Source organism: Anastrepha ludens, chromosome 6, assembly GCF_028408465.1.
Source record: "Anastrepha ludens isolate Willacy chromosome 6, idAnaLude1.1, whole genome shotgun sequence".
Taxonomy (NCBI): Eukaryota; Metazoa; Arthropoda; class Insecta; order Diptera; family Tephritidae; genus Anastrepha; species Anastrepha ludens.
This window is the reverse complement of record NC_071502.1, coordinates 8,046,286-8,069,950: the sequence shown is the minus strand read 5'-3', so window position 1 is coordinate 8,069,950 and position 23,665 is coordinate 8,046,286. Positions and strand designations below refer to the sequence as shown.

General features: G+C 36.5%; 1 protein-coding gene across 1 annotated transcript in view; it reads left to right on the top strand.

Moving 5' to 3' along the window:
• Nucleotides 1-18,407: 18,407 nt before the first annotated feature.
• Nucleotides 18,408-23,665, top strand: part of LOC128867418 (calcitonin gene-related peptide type 1 receptor) — a 95,896-nt gene continuing 90,638 nt past the window's right edge. The window contains 1 exon segment of the mRNA XM_054108609.1: nt 18,408-19,442. Within this exon segment, the coding sequence (XP_053964584.1) occupies nt 19,070-19,442 (373 nt within the window). The 5' untranslated portion in view covers nt 18,408-19,069.

Sequence of the window (23,665 nt, the reverse complement as noted above, 5' to 3'; positions counted from 1 at the left end):
AAACTGGAATGAAGCTAAGAGATTGGCGCAGAACGGGTGTGAACGGAAGGAATTTGTTGTGGCCCTTCGTTCACCTATTTATATACGTAATATAAAATAAAATAAACCATAAGCTGCACATAAGAGGGAATCATTATGTACGGTTGCGAGGTATGGACACTTAAGGCATCAGACATAACAGAAATATTAACTTTTGAAAGGAAAATACTAAGAAAAATAGGTGGTAAATTTTGCTTGTCAGATGGTGGGTATCGACTAAGATATGACGAAGAGCTCGATAGAGAAAATGAAGTAAGCTACGAGTATATAAAGAGCCAACGAATAAAATGGCTGGGTCATATTAGCCGAATTCCAAAAAATAGAGCTACTAGCATAGTACGTCACAGAACACCAGTGGGAAGAAGAAGTAGAAGAAGACCGCGAAAAAGATGGCTGTATTCTGTCGTAAATAATCTATAAAGAATAAGTGTTGCCAACAAGAAGGAGCTGACTACTGATCGAGTTAAGCGAAGGAATGTAGCTGCGAAAGCTAAAGTCTGCCCAAAGAATCAGGACGGTGCAGCCGGAGGAAGATCTATTGGTGTCATCCGGGGTTCATAGAGACTGTCCCCAAGGAGGTGTGCGTGCTGTCTCCATTGCTCTGGTGCATGGTGATCCATCCTCTGCGCACTAACTCAAATGATGCTAGAGTCTACACACAAGCATATGCGGACGACGTGGCATGTTTGATAATGAACCCTCCGCTTATGAACATCTGCAGGAAAGTGCAGAAAACTCTGGATATGACTGACATTTCATGCTGTGCGAATGGACTATCGGCAAACCCCTCCAAAACTGGTATTGTGATCTTTACCAGAAGGAGGAAGCTTGATGGACTCGTTCTGCCTAAGGAGTCACAATCCAGCTATCCAAAGAAATTAAATATCTTGGAGTAATCCTCGAAAGTAAACTTCTTTGGAAGTCACATGTTAAAACAAAGACATCTATAACACTAACGGCTTTCTGATAGTGCAAAGGTGTCTTTGGGAAAACGTGGGGTCTTTCTCCTAGCAAGATCCTATGGATCTGCACAGCTATGATAAGACCTTTTATCACCTATGCATCAGAAGTCTGGATGAGCAGACTCTCTCTCGTGGGAGTCAGGAGGACCTTGTCGAGACTAAACCATCTGTTGTACCGGAGCTTTTCTGACTACTTCAGGTCCGGTTGGTCTACCACCACTTGATGCTTTCATCCAAGAAGAGGCGTTGAAGGTCATCTGCAGGCAGAAACACAATGGGAACTGGTTCGGCCTCTGTCCGGCATTGAAAACAGAGAAGGCAACGATCCTCTCCATGCCCTTGGACTCCATGCCATCAGCAGTCACACTTGAAAAGAGATACAGTCTGGTGCTGCCAGAGGCTCAATTGGGGTCAAACTCTGAAAATGAAACCGGCAAACACTGTTTCCAGGACCGAGCACGGCTCCGGCTCTACGTAAAATCCTGCGCGACAAAACTACACTTTGCTTTTGGAATGAATGCATCTGTGGTGTATGCTGTTCAAAAAGCGTAGTCGCTTATCAAGTACGAGTAAATACGTGACGTATGGTGCGCTGTTTCGTATTTGACTTGCCAAAAGCTTTGAAGAGGGTATCAAAGATGACGCCATTTGTTTATAGGAAGAATACGGAAGGGTATGCCCCTGCTTATGCGCCGAGAGTAAGCTGAAAAAAAAATCCGAAATGAGCGGATCGCCATTTTGAGTGACAGTCAGACTGCCCTCAATGTCATGTCATCCTTTGAGCTTAAGTTCTCTACAGCCCAAGTTTGTTAGGCTGCGGACATTCTCCTTCATTTGATACCAATGTATGCGTCTTCTGTTTTTGTTTTTTGCTGGGTGAAGTAGTTCGCACAGTTCTATTCACTCACGTCTGGGTGCAGCTTATTTGCCGCCAGCTTCATGCTGCAGGCTCGTCTTCTTGTGATCTGTGTGAAGGTATATATTTTTATTCGTAATACGTCTTCAACGTATATTTTAACTGAATTCCAGCTGTCCTCGCGTTTCAGCATTTTGCTGATTAAATTTGTCCGCGCAATGTAGCCAATCTGCTCTCTCAAAGCATCTCTTTCCACGAGCCATCTGTCGTCACCTTACCCATGCGGTCTAGAATTTTCCGGAAGCATCCGTGGGCCAAGAGGAACTGATCATGAAAAGTTCACTTCATCGAAGTTCCTTTGAGTCCATTTACCTATTGTTGCAATGAGTTTCGCCGTCCATCTGCCACTCGATTCAGTATCCTATCCTCTTTGTCACCGCTGCATGGTTTCAAACCTCCGTCTTAAGCCGTTAGTGTGTTTTTTTCTTGGAATCCCACGCATCCATTCGATCCCGGACCATGAGGTCGAGAGGTATCTCCCCGCTGGTCACAAAAACTGTCGCGCCTTAGACAGTGCGGTAGGCTAAAGCAACTCTGAGTGTCTCTGTTCGTTGTGCAGCCTCCCTAGCTTTGCGCTCGGTTTGCAGTTTAGCGCAGTTCCACATACCTCGCTGCCGTACAAAAGTATTAAGCTTGTGGTAGCCATTATCAGTCTTCTTTTGCCCGTGTTGGCCCACCGATGTTGGCCATTAATCTATTTAGCATACCCGTGACCTTTGCTGCTTTGGTAGCCGCATGCCGTATCTGGGCCCAGAAAGTAAGCCTGCAGTCAAGTTGAATACCTAAGTATCTCACTACTTTTTGAGTCACTAGGGATATGTCGCCTATTTGCATGCTGACCTCGAGTGGCATGCGAGCTCGTCTCATCAGGATGACTTCGGTCTTATTTTTGACGAGTTCCAGTCTAGGGTTCTCGAGCTATATTTGAGTCTTTAACGTTACTTCGCGCTGGTGGTCAGCACCGCTCTATCGTCCTCGTATCCCACGAGGGATTTCTATACTTCTGGATTTCTATACTCAAGGTCACGTTGAAGCGCAGATTGCAGAGATCGAGGCCGAAAATAGACCCTTAACTACTTTAATTTTTTGACCATCTGTTGTGTCGTACAGAAGTTCACGCTCGCACGTAGTTCTAGAAAATCTTTAGCAGGTATGCGGGTCTTCGGAACCTTTTTCGCAGTTCTTTTATAAATGTCTGTCCAACGTAAGCTGTTAAAGGTGTTTTATACATAAAGCTTTGCCAGGACGGGCAGCAGCGTCTGGATTAATCGCGGTCTACACTGCCTACCACCTCCTCTACTGCACCAAAGTCGATTTTCCTCGTCAAAAGCCGTATTGCTTTGCTGAGGGTCCTCCTACTCTCCCCACAGATTCTGTTAGGTTGCGGAGTAAAAGTTTCTCGAGCAGTTTTCCAATCCCATGTACTCGTATGTGTCTTTATCATATAATTCTATAAAAAAAAAGTATATCTTAATACTGTACCCTAACTGAAACTTTGATAATCCTGACGTGATATTGAAAAATTAGCACCATTGAGTTGTAGTATCGGGCACATCGGTGTGAGAAAAAAAGTTAAAATTTGGTGAAATTTGCACTGTGTTACCGTTCCCTCTAAAGTTTACTCTAATAAAGTTACCTCTGCAGTAGGCCATTGAACTATTTTTTTTTTGTTTTTTTTTGCGAATTTACCACGTAAGGTTTTATTATAAATATTTTTCTTATTATAATATGATCATACATTTTCCATTATTTCTTTAAACTCTTCTTCTTACTTTAACTCTCATTAACAATGATGCTAATGGTTTCCCTTCAAGGTCTTCCGTCGTAGTTTTTACGCTTTTTTTCACACCACAAAACTCAGCAGCCCTTCAGCATTGATTTCTTCAAAGCAAATATTGTTCGAAAATTGTTTTCAATTAATAAAAACTTTACCACGAATGTTTTTTTTTCCTTTTTTGTTTATATTTAACAACATAAACAGAATAAAATTCAATTAATTCATGCGAGTATTAATGATAACATAAAATTAAAATTTTTTAACCGAAACAGTTCTGAGTAAACAAATTTGTGTACCTCAGAATTATGTAAATCATATTTTCTATGTAAAATAATTTTTGTTTAATATATTTTTTTTACCTTTTTTACGCACTCTCAGTGCGCACTGATAGTGATTCACCATCAGTAATATTTCACGCAAATAAAAAAAACTAAAATTCCAAAATAAATTTGCTGCCGCTGAGGCATTAAAATAACATTACGCTTTGAAATTAAACATCAATTTTATTTTCGCCCATCAGTAAACAACCGCATAGTGTTTTGTTTATTATGCCAAACTCATTCCAAATTGCTTTTCAAGTGTTTTTAGAATTGATGGGCGCTTGAAGAGCAAACTGTTTTGATTTCATTTGGTAATGGCTCCTAAAAATGTATTTATTTGCAATTAAATTGGTGCGATAATTCTAATTATGTCGGAACGATTTGGTAATGAATCGTCGCTTTTACAGAATTAAGAAAAAAGTATCAACATTTTCAAAATCCACGACCAGCTTTTTATGCCTGCCTGCCCCACATATATTTCACTCGCGACTGAAACTTGCCGTGAAAATTAAGATATTTCTAAGCAAATTTTTAAACACCATTTCAATTAAAGTACACCCAACTTTTTTAACACGGGATTTTTTTATACGATTTTTTAGGCTGTATTTTTTTCACGCGAATTTTTCGTTCTAGCACTAATCGCTAAATTTTTTTTTATTTCTAATTTTGACAGTTTCTTATCTATACAGGAACAAACTGCAATTGGGCGAATACCGTAATCCCCGGTATACGTAAGTAAACAAACCCCCTACAAGACAACTGGCTATCATATAAGCACTCATATTGTCATCATTACTATCCTCATCCAACTACACATTTTCGTTCTAGCTATGGGAAAGTTCTGATAGTTTCCCCTTGTCGGTGTGATATTCCATCTCTCTTTTACCAAAAGCAATTTCCTATGACTGAAAAATATATCTATTATGCTCTAAAGGCAAGGCAACTAATCATTTTTATTCCTACAATGCAATAACTGCTGACAACTAAACTCCTCATTGTCGTCATCACAAACTTCTCAGCACTAATAATCATACTTCTCATTTTTGTTCTCAAAAAGTAAACAGGTTTTATGGGCCAAACAACTACTCATTTTCGTTATCAAAAAGTAATCAGCACAAACTCCTCATTTTCGTAAAAAGTAATCAGACTGAGGAGTTTTTGTCATCATAAAATATTTTATTTCGAAATATATTGTATAAAATTTAAATTTTTTTGTTAGAAAACTTTTACATACCAATTCGGTGTTTCATCCGCGGAGATTCGAAATCTCGAATCTTCAAGTTTTAGTCCAGCATCTACTCATTCGTCTCTGGCGACCATACAAAAAACACAGCCAAATTTCACACTAGAACTTTTTTCAGAGCAGCCACATTATAAGCATACAAATGAGTTCCCTTGGCGTTTAAAGTACAGTAGATATATTTTTGCTATTGGTAAAAGAGAGATAGAATATCTTACCGACAAGGGGAAACTATCAGAACTTGTCCATGGCTAGAACGAAAATGTGTAGTTGGATGAGGATAGTGATGATGCTTATAAGATAGTCAGCTGTCTTGTAGGGTATTAGAGACTAATAAAATACTTGTAAATATGTTAGAATTTTTGTGGAAAGTGCTCCGCACTGTTTTGTAGGGTCGTCGGTCGGTGTATGCCCATAGATGGGCTAGTGACTATTTGCTGGCTTGTTTACTTTACGGAGAATACCTGACTTTTATTATCGTCCCTTTTCTTTATCTCGTTGTACTTCAGCTTGAACACAGGATTTCGTTAGTTAATATTGTGTTAAAGTGTTCAGTTCGTAGGGCGTAATAAATAATTTGAATGAAATTTTGTAAGTTGTAATGTTGAAATTAATTTTTTTTAATTAGGTCGTGCAATCGTTTTTACAGTACCCTTATCAATAAAATTCCTAAATAACAACAAAATATTCCGAAGAGACAAGCAAAACAAAAATTTTAGACTGTCTGAAGAGAGGCGAAGGTCCTACATCTGTTGGCAAAGCTTTTGGTTTAAGCGAAACGACTGTAAGAACAATTAGAAAAATGAGAATTCCACTCGAAAATCAATAATTTCTGGATTGGAACTTAGTTCTAAAAAAAATCTTATAGGCGAAATCCTATCTTGGAGGAAACGGAAAAACAGATGGTGTTTTGGAAGGAAAATTAACAAAAAAAACTTATTGATGGGAAAATTGTAAAGTAGCATCAGCAGGCGAAAATGCTGCAAAAAGTTTTCCAGATAAACTAGAAAAAATAGCTGAACATTGAAATCATATTTCAGATAAAATATTTAATGCCGACGAAATGGGATTGTTCAGGAAGAAAATGCCTAAAAGCAAAATCTGCAAAATCAGCTGGTGGTTTTAAAGCGGCCAAAGATCGGGTGACGTTTTTTGTTTTGCAGTAACGCCTCTGGTGATAAAATGTTAACTAACTTTTCATGTGCAAATATTCGTGCAAAGTAGCTCCTATTCCTTTTTTCCTAATCTGTAGTGCATCTGCTATCTGCTGCAATTTAATTCTTCGGCCCACCATTACGAATTTCGCTACTTTTTTTGTCTACTTTCTTCGGTCGCTTTCGCCAACATCTCTTGGTTACCCTCTCTCGTTTATTTTCCTTTCTGAAATACCCATTAATGGAAAACCCTACATTGAGCCACAAGCTGACGTTTTAGCTGCACTTCATTAAAGTCAATTTATTAGCTTAAATGAGAACAAAACTCAGTTTGCCTTACCCGCCAAATTTAAGTATTAATCACATAATGATTTGATTATACTCGTCCATGAGCTTAAAATAATTTATGCGTGGTGTGGATTTACGCCGCACAATCGATGTTTATCAATTAAAACTATCTGAAAATTTGTTTATGCAATGATTTCGAATAAATTCGATTTTTATTGTGTACCGAAATAATCAGTGCTTCTCATATGGTATGCAAACATACATACATACATATGCACATGTTCATATAATATAACAACACAATTGCTTTTAACGATGCATATTTAAGCCTTTACTCATGTACACACATGCACACACACACACCTGCACATAATTAATTAATTTATTCAATGAAGCTTGCAATTTTAATGAAATAAATTGCAAATATTTTATGCGCGGAATATATTCGACAATAATAATAAATTGTATTGCTATACCTCAATGCGCCCATAAGCCGCATTGAAAACAAATATCGATAGCTTTCGATGTAATAAAGTGTTTTTTAATTATTTCCGCCAAGCAATTAACGTTGGAAGTTGGAAAATAAAATGAAGCTCATCAACAGAAACTCAATTTTTATATTTGATAGAGAATAGAGGAATATGCGTCAATGGGAAAGAAAGCCACTGCCGTTAAATTTTATGAATGAAAAATGATTGAACAGCAACAATTTTCGATAAACGCATACAGCTGCGGACATAGGTATCAGACTGGGTAGCAAAAAACTTTGTGTTTTGCGGCGTTACTTAATAGTGTTTTGGATTTCATATTTTCTTTTTTTTTTTTTTGTTTTGATTTTTTTTTTGTTCGTGAAATATCATGAATTTGAAATTGAAATTTGAAAAAGCTGACCCAAGCAACACCGAGAAATTGGTAACTCCTGAAACACTCAGGCTAAAGAGTCCATTGTATTCAAAGATCTGGAAAGTAAAAGAGTCGATAATAAAGGAGGAAAGTAACATAGCGAAAGAAATAGATTAGGTTAGGTTAGGTTGAAGCGGTTATCCGCTGTGGGACCCACTCAGGCTTAGACCCATTGTGATGCCGCGTGGGAAACTTGTTCTTATCTCCCCTAAAACCAGTGTGTACTTTTCAAAAATTTTATAGGATCCTTAATTCCGACAAAGCTGAGATCTTACAATTCATTAAAGGATTGTCTACCCAAAATGGCGAGTCTACGTAGCGAAGAGATAGGATGGAATAGAGACAGAGGCGGAGACAGAGACAGAAACAGAGACAGAGACAGAAACAGAGACAAAGACAGAAACAGAGACAGAGACAGAAACAGAGACAGAGACAGAGACAGAAACAGAGACAAAGACAGAAACAGAGACAGAGACAGAAACAGAGACAAAGACAGAGATAGAGACAGATACAGAGACAGAGACAGAGACAGAGACAGAGACAGAGACAGAGACAGAGACAGAGACAGAGACAGAGACAGAGAAGGAGACAGAGACAGAGACAGAGACAGGGACAGAGACAGAGACAGAGACAGAGATAGCTAAACCTGTGATAATTTTCCAGATTCTTTGGCAAATCTTAAAATATCCTTCAGTTTCAGAGAACAGATATTCCTCATTCTCGTGACATCAGAATTCAAAATTCGTAGCCTCACAAAGAAAATGCTCAGTGATATCCGCCTCCTTTAAACAAGACAGACACATTGGGTCCTCAATGATTCCAATGGTGGTCATATGCTGACCCCATGTGTTTCATTCTTTAAGAATACCGACCATCAACCGAACGTCCTTTCTTCCAAGTTTTAGTAGAAAGTTTAACAGTTTTCTGTTGGGACTTGTCATAAAACACTTTGCAGTTCTGCAGCGTTCTAGACTGGACCATCGCTCTTTATGTAAATTGTATACATATTTGGTGATCCAATCCATGATTCCTGCGGAACTGATTTCAATCATTGGCTCTGGCCCTGTGGGGTAACCATTGATTCACAGTTGACCAATTCATCGGACATTTAACTTGTTTAAGCACCCCGGTGTCCTGGAACTCACATAAAAACAATTTTATACCGTTTTGTAACAGAATTAAGCTGATTCTTGAAATATCTTACTTGATGAAAAGCGAAAGCAATCCGCTTTTAAAATATATTCATTTTTAACTGCAGGAAGCTTATATTTATTTTTCGAGGTATTTGTGGTGAAAAATTTTAAATTTGTGAACGACCTATCACCATTTCGCTTTAAATCCAAATAACTTTAAAAATGTAAGCTTCCTGCTGCTAAAAGTGGATACGTTTGAAGATGGGAGGACTTCAGCTTTTCAACTACACCACTTTTACCCCCAGTCGAAAGCTAACCCGTATCCTGAAAAGTGGCCAAAAACAACTATCGGTGCCATAAAAATCGGCTTTGAAACTTCCCAGTTACTCTATAATAATCAATGATAGGTTAAATGAAATCGAATAGGCTGATAGTGTCAGTATTCAGTACTTGCAGTGCGCAGGATATGTCTTGAGGCTGCATGCCGACAATCCCACAAAGTCTTCTGGCATAATTTTGGGAGTAAAAGTAGCAGAGTAAGATCAGATAAACCTTAAATAGTCACGGCTGAAGATGACGCAGATGTACGGGGTATTAAAAAAATGGGGTTCAGTGACTAGCTCGGGCATTCTGCGCCGACAAATTAAAACCATCATGCAAACTGTTTCAGTGTGGAAAAAATACAAGTATGTTAATATGGTTTTTGCATTTCTATACGATAATTTTTTATATTAACTAATTTTTAAAGTATTTCACAGTCGCTAGTAAAAGTTATACGGAAAAATTGTATACACACGTGGCACAGATTTTATATACTTATGCGTCATACGAGGGATGCCTTTTATATGTCGGGATTAGAGAACAAAAACAAATTTTAATCATCGAAAATCACTTTATTGTTTTTCAAAATATTCTCCATGAAGATCTATACACTTTTGCATGCGTTTGAGCCAATTGTCGAAGCACTTTTGCCACTCTGAATGAGGTACCTCCAAAACATGCATTCTGAATGCCGCAACCGCTTCTTCAGGTGTCGAAAAACGTTGACCTCTCAGTTTGTTTTTTACGTACGGGAATAAAAAGAAGTCGATCGGTGCCTAGTCATTACTATACGGCGGATGACCCATTCATTCGATGTTTTGGGTGCTCAAAAATGCAGTTGTTTGAGCCGATGTGTGAGAGCTCGCATTGTCCTGGTGAAGAGTGATCCGTCTTTGGCGATTGGTTTTCCTAATTTCTTGGAAGACAACTGGCAAACAAATGGTTGTGTACCACTCAGAATTTACTATTCTGCGTTGTTCTAGTGGTACGGTTGCGACATGTCCAGTTTTTCCGAAAAAAACAGGCGACCATTTGCTTGGAAGTGCTTCATGCTCGAACAACTTTTGTTGGATTTGGATCATCTTGAAACACCCATACAGTCGACTGCTGTTTACTTTCGGGCTCATACACGTAAATCCATGATTCATCACCCTTTCCTTCGACCAAACGACATGAGCCTTTTTTTGAGCGATTGACAAATTGTGTGGGATCCAACGCGAACAAATTTTTTTGACAGTTAAATGTTTATGCAATATTGAATGTATGCTGGTCCCACTAATGCCTAAGATTGTCTCAATCTCACGATAGGTCACATAACGATCTTGCAATATCAGTTCGCGCACAGCATCAATGGTTTTCGGAACAACAACTGATTTTGGACGACCTTCACGAAATTCGTCTTGGAGCGAACTACGACCACGATTGAATTCACCATACCATCGATAAACACTGGTCCTTGATGGAGCTTCATCGCCAAAAAATGAATTAAGTTCATCCATGCAATGTTGCTGAGTCAATCCACGTCGAAAGTTGTAAAAAATAATCGCACGAAAATGCTCACGATTTAATTCCATTTTTGGACCGAGATGAATCTTTTAAGTTACTGTAAACAACACAAATAGCGCTGGTATTTCAAAACGTTCGGAGTACGTAAAAGCCAAAAAATGTCAAACTTTGCGATACAGCTGTCAGTTGCCAGATTGCAACACCAGGGTTGCCAAATCCCGAAATATAAAAGGCACCCCTCGTACTCAGTTTTTCAATTTCTTGTTAATTTAAATTTTTTAAATGACTGTAAAATTTCAGAGGACTAAATTTTCAAAAAATAATTTTATATATTTACTTTTACTCACCTTTTGATATTAAAATGGAAAGAGGATACTTATATCCAGCTATTAATGAAAAGTAATAGTTTTTTTTTCACCAGCATAAATTCAAATCATCAGTATATTACTGGAGCGAACAGAAAAATACAGGGTGGCTGATGCAAGCCGCTACCAAAAAAAAATTGAATAACTTTTTTTCTTTTTAAGTTATCTGTTCCATTTTTGTTTTAATTTGCAGATTGATCTTTAAAATTTATTAAAATGGATAACTGGGACACGCAAACAAGAATTTGGATAGTCCGCCGCTATCACGCACTGGAGTCCGTAGTTTTGGTACAGAGAGAGTACAGGCGGATGTTTGGCGGCGATCCCCCCAGCAGATGGACCATAATGAGACTGGTGAATAATTTTGCTGAACAAGGAACAGTCGCAAGAAGGCCTTATCATCGAAACCCACCAGTTCGGACGGAGGAAACGATCGCTGCTGTAGCTGCAGCTATACAAAGCAATCCAAGGGTTTCAACAAGAAGCTTATCTGCTCAACTTGGTGTCAGCCGACTGTCTTTGCAAACAATAATGCACAAAGATTTAGACTTATTTCCCTACAAAATTCAAATGGTTAACAAACTGAATGCAGCAGACTTGCCGATTCGCTTGGAATTTTGCCAGAAGATCCTGCAAATGGTGGAAGAAGACCAAAACATGTTAAACCGCCTTTTCATGTCTGATGAGGCCCATTTCGATTTAAACGGCAATGTGAACAAACAAAATTGTCGAATATGGAGTACTTCTAGCCCACAGATACTCCACGAGACGGAATTGCATCCTCTTCGTGTGACAGTGTGGTGTGCGGTTTCTTCACGCTGTATTGTCGGGCCTTATTTTTTTGAAGAAAATGGTCACACCGTTACGGTTACTGGAGACCGTTATTTGAAAATGCTGAAAGAATTTTTCTATCCAGAACTACGCCGAAAGAGAATTCCTTTCAACTCTGTGTGGTTTCAACAAGATGGGGCAACGTCTCACATAGCCCAGACTGTTATGACAGAGTTGCGACGAAAATTTCCCAATAAACTGATTTCAAGAAACTCCGAATTTCGTTGGCCCCCCAGGTCGCCTGACCTTACTGCACCTGACTTTTTCTTGTGGGGTTTATGTAAACAAGAAGTTTATAAAACAAAGCCAACAAATTTGGATGAACTAAAACAATCCATTCGGGCAACAATTGCGGCTATTCCTGTCGCAACTCTCAAAGCAGCAATGAACAACTTTTTACTAAGATGCCGCACTTGTGTCAACGAGCATGGGGGCATTTAAATTCAATTATTTTTAAAACTAGTTAAGCTACATTTAAAAAAATTTAATGATCTTCAACTTGAAAAAAAAATAAATGAATTCCATACACTTAAAAAAAAGTTATTTGAGTTTCTTAATGTAGCAAAATTCATCAGCCACCCTGTAGTATCAGCAGCGAAACCGCTCTTACGATGGCGGACACTTATTCCCGTATTCAATATAAAACAAATTGTATTGGGGTACTCTACTTAAATATTATGGAAATATTTAAATAAATCAGTTTTTTTTACCTGACCAGGTCTTGTGGCTTTTTGCGCTTAAGCCTTCTTCTCCATTTATTTGTCACGCTCCAGATCGGAGCTACGGATATGCCAAGGAGCACAAACGGCACATTTTAGCTCTTTATTCTGAAACTTTTCAATTAGGTAGTTGAATATTGCTTCGGCTGGAACAATTTCATAGCCGAGCGCCAAAGTCCACACTGGTTTTAGAATTTGCTTGTACAAAATTATCTTATTTTGGTGTTGTTAAATTGTTGTTGTTTAATTGTTATAAGTGCAATATTTTATCTGCAAAATCGTGCGAACGCCTTCATTCGAGATCGGATTGGCAAATAAAGAAGAGGAAAAAGTTGTATATGAGCTTTTATCTAAGTGCAAAGCAGCTTTGCATTTTTTTAACGAACGTTTGCGTTTCAAATGCGGTCCTCTCTCAAACTAGTTATCCTCAAACAAACTAACAGCTTTTCATTTTCATACATGGGATCTGAAAATGTTCGAGGGATGAACAACGGACTTGCCAAATTCTACTTTTTACTTACTTTTTGGATAAGATTTTCCTCCCCTTTCCACTTTTCTCATTCGATCGCTTCTTTCAAGTTTACTTCTATTGCGCAACCATTTTTCACAAATCACAAATACTTTCTGATCTAACGAAGCCCTCAACGATTACAATAAATGTTCCTCATCCCTGAATCTCTTACCCGATAGACCCCGTAGCCCTTTTCAATATATTCTAGCAATAGACCTGCACGGATTTTCATATTCGCAATTGTATTTGCAGGCTTGAAAATTTCCATTGATATAATCATACAATAATCTACGTGTTCCTCTGCACGTACGCAATAAACATACAAAAGAGCAGTAAAGTGGCTAAAAAGAAACATTTATTGATAATTAACCATTTAAAATGCAAAACGCAAAGCGCAATTGAACGACAGCAACACCTCCAAGCATCAATAAGCCAAAGAAAACGTTGAGAGAAGAAGAAGACGAGGCAGAGCGGAATATTTGCATAAAATAAACAACAAAGTGACATAGGCATTTCCAATGTCAGTAATGAAAATAGTTTACGGCTTTTATCGCACAGGTGTAAATTTGTGGCATGCAACTCAAGCATGCAGCGGCGCATTTGAAAAGGTGCTAATTGAGAATGCAGCAAATAAGCGAACATAAATATTTAACCGAAGTGAGCAAGCACAAAATAAACTCAATTTTTTATAATATCCATAGGTAAGTAAATATTTCGCAGTGACAATTAATGAGTCGTCTTGCGGAATAGGCAGGTAAATGTTTTGAAATAACTAAATGTAGAAAAAATTGAATGAATTCCATTTCCAAGCGAAATTTACATAGATTTAACCGATTCTAGTCCAAGTAATTCCAATATTTTGGTCACTTTCGTCAATTTTTCTGAAGAAGGCTGCAAATAATCTTAAGTATATTAAAAACTAAATTGTAAAACTTTTGAAAAAAATTAAAAAAATTTTAGATTTCATAAATGTTGCCAATTTTAGCAAAGAGTTTTCAAGTGAAATATTCTCTGCTTTAATTAACATTTTTTGTTTTTTAATTTTTTAGAATAAAATGTGCGCTTTGAAAAGTGTTTCTGGAAAAAAATTTATATTTTCTTTGTTCAAAATTTTTTGGAAAAGTGTTTTTTTTTGTCATTTTAAAAAAATACTTCCCTTAGATTTTTTATAATTTTCATGAATAGCTGATGCTATGGTCGCTAATTCAGAAATACGAATTATTTTGTTTTCATGGTCGAGCTTACTAGAGTTTTGTAATTTACCGTTATACAAGTGCAACTAAATAGTTCAACTTTACCCTTTACTGCAGGAATCAATAAAGCGTTCAAAAAAAATGTTCCATGGTGGAAATAGTATTACTTAATTAACGATAAGATATATTGAAAGCAAAATTAAAATTAAAAAGAATTTAATTTATTAATAAAAAATTAAATTTTCTCTTGGCAATATTTTAAAAGTATCTAACCTATTTTTTATAAATTGTTTCCCTTTCTTCTAAAACTTGTTCCTTTGCTTCCTTTGAGGAAAACCAAGCTGCAAACGACGGATAAATAAGATAGTTGTAAATGATCATCTGAAAATAACACAATTACGAAAAGTCTATGTGCACTTACATATTTTTATTCTTATGTTAGCAATACTTGTGTGACACTAATACCATCAAAAATTTTGTTAACTGACTTTTTGTTCGGAAGTAAATCCGAGTAATTACACATTTTAAGGTGTCCTCATTTCTCATTACATCCGATACTGGACAGAGTATCTATAGTAGGTATTCATTACTGACTAATTTGCATACTTTTAGGCTGAGTGTTTTAAGAAAGCGTACACCCTGTGCAAATGAAGAGAAAACTTTTTTCTATATTTTTCACTATAAAATTAAAGCTAGGCCTCTTCTATTCGTCATTTCCCCACTCCCCATCTCTATGCTCGATTAACTTAGCGAAAAATTTGCATGCGAAAGCAACAATAAAGTTATCAAGCACACATTAGGGTGGACTGCCCTACTAGCATATGTAATTTAAGGCAGTTCTCTTTCCGCGTTGCCGACTTATGTTCATCTGATTCATCTATTTGCCACTTGCTAAGTCTTGGCGAAAAATGAGTCAAGATAATTGAAAACTAGCGGTATATCCATTTCTTTAGGATAATAGTGCCCTCTCTCTCCTCTCCTGTCAACTGCTTACCCTCTGCAGAGCTCTGAAATGCCCTATGAGCTAATGCCATTCTGTTCAATTCATATTTATCAGGTCAGTCCTTAAGTTCGTGCGTATTTTACCCATAATTTCACTTTTGTACGATTTTTGCATACAAAAAATTATTCGCGGAATATAACAGAACTATTTATATTTTCTTTGATAGGTAGAAGCACGTGTTGTTAAAAAATAAAATGGAATCTTCGAACAGGCGTAAGAGGCATATTTTGTATTTTTTTATAAAAGTGGTAAAAATACCACAACTGCCGCTGCAGAAATAAACACTGTTCACGGAGAGGATACCCTGAGTGTAAGGACTGCACAAAAGTGGTTTTCAAAATCCCGAAGTGGTAACTGCGACGTGGAGGATGCCCCGCGCGCTGGTCGTCCTGAAGTCCTAACCTCCGGCGCCTTGCTCGAACTCGTGTAAGCTGAGCCAAATTCGACAGTTGATACGATAGCTCAGAGGTTAAATTCATCGCATGGAACAGTTAACAGGAACCTTTTTCAGTTGGGAAAGGTTTCAAAGCTGAGAAAATGGGTTCCGCATAGACTTTCCGTCGCCAATCTTCAGCAGAGAGTGAATGTGTGTTCTCAGCTGCGGCAACGGCTTGAAAATTAAAGTTTTTTGAACTGTATCGTTACTGGTGATGAAAATTAGTCCTTTAGAATAATCCTGTTCGCAAAACGCCAATGGTCAGATAAAGATGAAACACCAGAACTGACCCCTAGATATGGCCTTCACCCCAAGAAGATTTCCCTGTCTATTTGGATATGGCCGGTATTGTTTATTATGAACTTCTGGGACCAAACCAGACGATAACTGCTGATTATTATTCCCATCAGCTATCAAACCTGAATGAGGCACTTAAAAAAAATCGACCGTCTTTAGTGAAAAGACGCAAAGTTATGTTTCACCACGATAACGCAATACCTCATACCGCTAGGCAAACATTAGGCAAGCTGAACGAGCTCGGATGGGAGCTAATGCCGCATCCACCATACTCTCCGGATATTGCACCTTGTGATTATCATCTTTTCCGTGGACTTCAATCCCATATAAGTAACAAGAAGTACTCCTCAAAAGAAGCTATAAAAAAGGATATTAGCTCCAAGGACGAAAAATTTATTGAGCAGGGAATTCAAAATTTGCCTAAACGTTGGGAAGACGTTATAAATAATGAAGGCAAATATATTATTGATTGATAAATACTTTAAACATCTATTTATGAATTTTAAAACCACCTTTAAAAAACGCACGAATTTATGGACTGACCTGATACGAAGACTTCGGCCTGTTTTTTTGCAATTAATTTGATTGACAAGCCTGAATCCTTGTAGGCGAAATTTTTTCCACGCTCCTCTTGTGCTAATATTGAGCCCCTCGGCATTTTAGAATAAACTGAATGAAATTATACAATTAAAGTCATCCAAAGCAACAATCAGCACCTTCTATCTCTTCAGAAGCTTATTTGCGACTAGTGTCTCCTCATTATGAAACGCCGAAAAGACTAGCAAAAGTACAGCTTCTTGGAAAGAGATAACGGTTCTACAAAATAAAGTGAGCTTTCGCAGCAAAAACAATTGATGGAAGTCTTAAGTCTATAACTATTAAAATGACGCCAAATAAAAGCTACTCCGGAAAGTAAAAACGAGCTTAGGGTAGTTCAAAAATTGTATACCAAAGTTGTCCTATGATTATGAAACGCACATTATCTATAGCATTATTTTAAAACATGGCGCTTATTCTGACTAAACTACAATATGTACAGTTATGAAATATATATCAAAAGAAAGGTTTTGATGAGCATATTTCCGGAAAATTATAAAAATTAAAATTGGTTAATTTGTTCATGAAATATTTGCGTGTAAAGTTATCAAAATTTTCATATTGATAACAGCGATGTCTATGCAAAGCGGGATGGCACACAAATATACGCATATATAGGTATGAGTACGTTTGATTTGTTTATCTCTCTTTCTAATGAGCACAGCATTATATACATTTGGATTCTCAATAATTGTTTTGTTTTGTTCTCTTTACTAATACGAGTAAATATGTATTCATGAACATAGTCCTAACGGGTGCTGCGAATTTTTCCAAAATTTTGTTGTGATGGCAATAATTGGTATGAATTGACAATTGACTTGAAATTTGTCAATTCACTTAAAACAACGGTAACAGTGCAAATTAGAAAGATTTCAGGACAGACGCAAAATAGAATTTATTTTAAGAAAAAAGTACATCCATATTTAATTTTAAAATATGCCTAGAGGACGACCAACTGACATTGAAGCCGATTTGATATGCGCACAAACTTTAAAAGATCAGCTTAATCGAGAACAAAAACACATTTTTGACGAAGTATGTACATTGGAGAAACAGTGATTACCGTAGCTTGGACAGGTATAGATTCAATTTTGTTGCCAGGCGGGCGAACTGCTCCTAGCGTTTTTAAATTTCCCATACCGTTGACTGAATCGTCAGTTTCTTTGGTAAAACCAAACACTAAAGCTTGTCAGGCATTAAAGGCAGCAAAAGCTATTATTTGGGATGAAGCTAGCATGGTACCTGGCAGAGCTCTGTTGTTTTTAGATCGTCTTTCGCGCGATATTCACCAAAATGAGACGCCTTTTGGTGGGAAAATTATTATTCTGGGTGGAGACTTTAGGCAAGTTTCGCCTGTGGTACCGAGAAGTACGCGAACTGGCATAGTTGGTAATTGTTTAAAGCGTTGCTCTTTGTGGAAATTTTTTAAATCATTTAAGCTCACAATCAATATGCGTAGTCAAGAACCCGACTATTGTAATTTTCTTTTGCGCATAGGACACGGCGAAGGGCAAGATGAAGTAATTAAAAAAAAAAAATTACTCATTTAACTGAAAAAATTTTTAAAAATGTTATATGCATAAGTTCTTACATATTGCATATGAATAAAAATATACACTTTTCTAATCATCATAACTTTTAATATATAAAAGTGTCACATATGCTGTTTACTTTCCGTGGAAAAAAAGCCCACCCGATTTTCGGGTGTTACATACTAGTTATCTATATTACAAATCATAAGAGAAAGTTTTTGTGAAATCAAGAATATCTCCTTTTAAATAATAAGTCGTAGTAGTAGATTATAAGAATTTTTTATCTCAATACTCAGCATTTACTTTATATCTACACTCGAATGTTTATTTTATTTTTTTCTCTACTTATTTACAGTTCACTAAAAGGCTACCAATGGCTATTAATTGTGGATTCTATTGGAAAGAGCAATAGAGAATATCAGTATCAATAACAAAGAAAAGAAAACAAATTTAGGAGAGACAAGAGAGCGGCGCAATTAGGAGAATAAAAGCCTAAGCAGTGGGAAAGCGAAAGAGCAGAGACTGTTGAGAGAAATTCTGCGTGTACATGTATACACATATATACATTATACACCTGAAAAAAATCACCTGAGCCATTAAAGCAGAGAGAGAAGAAAAAAGTGTGATTAAGCATATATGTATTCACTACAAATACTTAAACGTACGTACATACAACCTCACATATAGAAACCGCAAGGCATTCAATAAATCCCCGGAAATATATAAGTATTTACAACTAACGAAATTTTTCGTATATATTATATATCTACATATAATATATAAGCATATACATACGTTTATAAACGCCAGTGGTAAGGATGCGTTACGTCACTGAGTTCAATTGTAACTAATCCCACATCTTTGCATGTTAAAGCAGTGACCTTAACCCTTGCCACATTGTCCAATGCTAATGTACCAGCTACAACAATAGCAAAAGTACACGGAAACATATTCCATGCAGTTAAATGATCTCCTACTAAATATCCAATAGTTAATAACTAAACAAAAGTAAACTCCGGTACGACAATGAATGCCCTTGCCAAAGCACAGCATTTCGCACACACTTTATGGATAGCCGGAATTACTGCTGCCACTGCTGCAGCTCATCATGCGAGTGCACACACTCCAAGCACAGATAATTTGCTGTCAGAATCAACAGCAACAGCAACAACAACAAACACGACTTTAACGCTAGCAGCCCGAATGTTGGCGGGCTTACCAACATCCGCCGCAATTTCAGACTTTGCGACAACGGATATGGCGCCAGTTGAGGAGGCGAGTAGCAGCGATGAGAGTGCGGAAAGTGAAGGTGCTGCAGAGACGCAGCCGGATTTTTTCGATGTTTTACGGAAGGAATGCTATGAGCGGTTGAATAGCACGGCGACAAAATTTACGGCAGGTGAGTGGAATTGAGCAAACAAGTGGAGGTAGATGTTAGGGAATGTGTGTGTGTCTTTTGTTTTAATGCCCATATCTAACGTGAAAAATAGAAAGGTTGAAATAAAATAAAATTCGAAGCTTATGGCAAAGTTGCAAGAAATAGAAAAAAAATATAAAGTATGCCTTTAAAAAAGCTACAGTGCAGTTAAAAAAATATTCGTATGAAGTTTGAGAATAAAAATTTATCAACTACGTATTTTTTAAATTGAAAGAAGTATGAATTAAAATAAATAAAAACAAAATATTGTATTAGAAATATTGAATTGAAATACATAAATAAAAAATAAAAATTGAGCAAAAGAAATTAGGCACAGATTGGCATCCTCTGGGAAGCAGAAGCCGCGGCCGGCCAAATAATACCTTGCAATGTGGATCTATCCTGCATGACTTATCCTCAATAAACGCTAGCTGGGACTACGCTAAGACGACAGCTTCTAACAGCGTACGTTGGGAAGGCTCTGTGCACCTCAAGGGAGTAATTCGACGTAAAATAAGAAAATATAAAAATACAAAAAAATTACATAAAATAAAAATAAAATAAATAAATAAATTAGGCACAGAAGTACATAAAATTTTCACGAAAAATGTGAAAAAAAGGTTTTTAATTAAGAACCCTTCATTTTGTGTACTTAGCAAACAAATGGAACACTGTGGTTGTCTGCTTCTCTGGCTGCAGGATTAAACTTAAAATCACAGAGCACACAAATTTGTGAATGAAAAATTGCAAAAATGTGTGTGTATTTCGCAATACAAACAAAGTTGTGTGGTTAGCAAAATTGTCAATGTTGTTTTTTTAAGTAAAAATCATAATACACGGGCACAAAAAACTTGGCTTACCCAGAAATTTCAATCCTATTTTTATTTTGATATTTTGTGTAAACACCAAAGCAAAAACACTCCCGGCTACTCGTGCATTGACAATTCAGCGCTTACCCCTTGGGAAAAAGCTCTAGTACCGAAATAGTGCGTTTGTAATGCATTTAAAGGGAGTTTGAAAGAGGGACAGAGACTGCCTTCTTTCATCCAAACCACCGTTGAGTTTTCCACTGTGATACCTTAGAATGCAGAAGCTATCATCCATTTGTTTAGGATAATTTGCTTGAAATATGGAGCCCGCGAAAAAATCTATAGTACGGCAACATGTTGACTCATTTTGGTTACTTTTTGGTTTTTGCTTTAATTTTCATTACTTTCTGATAAGAGTGTAATTCTGCACTATAATTCATATAAAGGGTGGTTAAGTTTCAAGGGCCGGTGACGATTTTGAATAAAATACAATTCTCTTAAGAAATTATTGTAGTTTCTCTTTATTATGATAATCTTAGTATGGCTCAATTACGTATGAAATAAAATATCGGCCAAATAGCCGCCGCGGCTTCGGCGCATACCTCCATCCGGTGGTCCAAATTTTCGATGAGGCTGAGGCATAATTGAGGTTCTATGCCGTTAATGTGCCGAATTATCTCATTCTTTAGCTCTTGAATTGTTGCTGGCTTATCGACGTACACCTTTTCTTTCAAATAACCCCAAAGAAAGAAGTACAACGGTGTCAAATCACATGATCTTGGCGGCCAATTGACATCGCCGCGACGTGAGAATATTCGGCCATCAAATTTTTCGCGCAAAAGAGCCATTGTTTCGTTAGCTGTGTGACAAGTGGCACCGTCCTGTTGAAACCACATATCGTCCACATCCATATCTTCCAATTCGGGCCATAAAAAGTTCGTTATCATCTCACGATAGCGAACACTATTCACAGTAACTGCCTGACCGGCCTCAGTTTGGAAAAAATACGGCCCAATGATGCCGCCGGCCCATAAACCGCACCAATCAGTCAGTCACTCCTTCTGGGTGCATTGGTTTTTCGGCAACCACTGTTGGATTATCATTCGCCCAAATGCGGCAATTCTGCTTATTGACGAATCCACTGAGGTGAAAATGTGCCTCATCACTGAAGATGATTTTCTTCGAAAATTGGTCATTCACTGTTGCCATTTCCTGCCACAACTCTGACCATTGACGACGCGTGAAATGGTCAAGAGGCTTTAGTTCTTGAGTCAATTGCACCTTGTAAGCGTGTAAATGAAAGTCTTTATGCATAATGTTCATCAACGACGAGCGTGAGAGGTGCAATAGTTGGGCACGACGACGAGTTGAGGTGGACGGCTCTTCAACTACACTATCGCGAACAGCAGCAATATTTTCTGCAGAACGAGCTGTACGAGCATGCACTGGTGTTTTCACATCTCCTACAAACCCGGTTTGCTCAAACTTTCGCTAAATTTTTCCGATTGTTCGCATATTTGCACGATTAAATTGACCCAAAAATCACGAAGTGCGCGATATGCATTTTGATTTTAACGCCCGTTTTCATAATAAGCCTGAATAGCTTTAACGCGTTCCTCGATTATGTGTCTTTCAAGAATTCAAATTGAGTTAGTCTGAAATTGAAAAATGTCAAATCAAATGCAGAAAAAACTTGACATTTAAGTGTTGTTTACATTCAACATCGGCCCTTGAAGTTTAACACTTTAAATCAAACTTCCATCTTCAAACTTTTTAAGCAGAATAAAAAAAAAAATAATTGAATAGCAACTCAAATGTTAGTACTTAAAATAAAATGCAAGTTTGAATTAGCTCTAAATTCTCGTTGATTTTTGAATTTTTTTTCTTTTGCTGACGGTGTTGGATGTTTTCTTCCATATAAAAAATGTCGGGCAATCGTCGTGTGGAAAAAATGCGCAACACCGTTAGGGATAAAGTCTATGGGAACTTTCAGCCACTTCAAGCTTGCACTTTACTACCCTAAGATTTAAATTTTATCGTACAACTGCGTACCCCATTCCTTTTTTTTCTGTTTAAAAAGTTTGAAATTTTTACGAAAGTATTTCGATTTTTTATACATTTTGTACAAAGTTTTTAATTTCTATTGGAATAATATGCGTTGTAGAATAAACCATATTTTGATAAAAAAATAATGAAAAAAAAATCACAACTGCTCACAATTTTTTGGCACTGCAAATTTTCGCGGGCTCTACATATACGCGGTTATACTATGTATCTACATATGTAATACATATCAATGCAAACTTTATCCAGTCATTCAAAACTTGGCCCTCACTCGAATTTTTCACCATTAAACTTGAAAAAAAAAAATCAAATGCCTGCATCCCGACTCGCAACAACAACGCACTGCACTAGAAGCAGTAGCCATTTCATGAGACTCTGAATTGAATACCGTTTAGCAACTTAACTTTGTGACGTCATCAGAGAAGTGGTGCGCAATTATTGAAAAGTACTAGTGCTGAAGCAGACAGTTACTGCATTACAGTGAAGCTCCGTTTTAGCGAAGTTGAAAGGGTTGGGCAAATTCTGCGTTATCTCTGCAGTAGCGTTGTGCCATATTAATGCAATAACAAAACTTCGTTACAACGAAAAATACTAAATTTTTGAAAAAAAAATTTATAAGCGTAATTTCGACTTTTTTGTTTCAACTTAAATTGTTTAATGCCAAAGTTTTGTTATAGTGAATTTTTAGTTTCTTTGTCTTTATTGTTTAATTTTTTTATGTGTTATAATGATTTTTTTTTTCTTTTAATTTTAATATTTAGCCAAAAAATGTGTTGTATTGATTGTTGTAATTTTTTCATGTCAAAAAATTTGTTGCATTGAATTAAAAATTTTTTTTAATTTAAATTTTTTATGTCAAAAAATTTGTTCTATTGAATGTTTCGTTTTTTAGTTTTAGTTTTTTAATGCCAAAATTTGTTATATTGAATTTTTGTTTTTTTTTTTTAATTTTAGGTTTTCAATGCCAAAAATTTTGTTATATTGAATTTTTGTTTATTTTTTAATTACAATTTTTTAATGCCAAAAAATTTATTGTATTGAATTTTTCTTTTTTTTGTTTTAATATAATTTTAATTTTTTAACGCCAAAAAATTGTTATATTGGATTTTTTTTTATAATTTAAATTTTTAAATGCCAATAAATTTGTTGTATTGAGTTTTTCGTTTTCTTTTTTTTCTTATTTTAATTTTTTTATGCCAAAATATTTGTTATATTTCTCGTTTTTTGTAATTAAATTTTTTAATGCCAAAAAATTAGTGATAATGAATTTTTCTTTTCTTGTAATTAAAATTTTTCTAATGTCAAAAAATTTGTTGTGTTGAAATTTTTTTT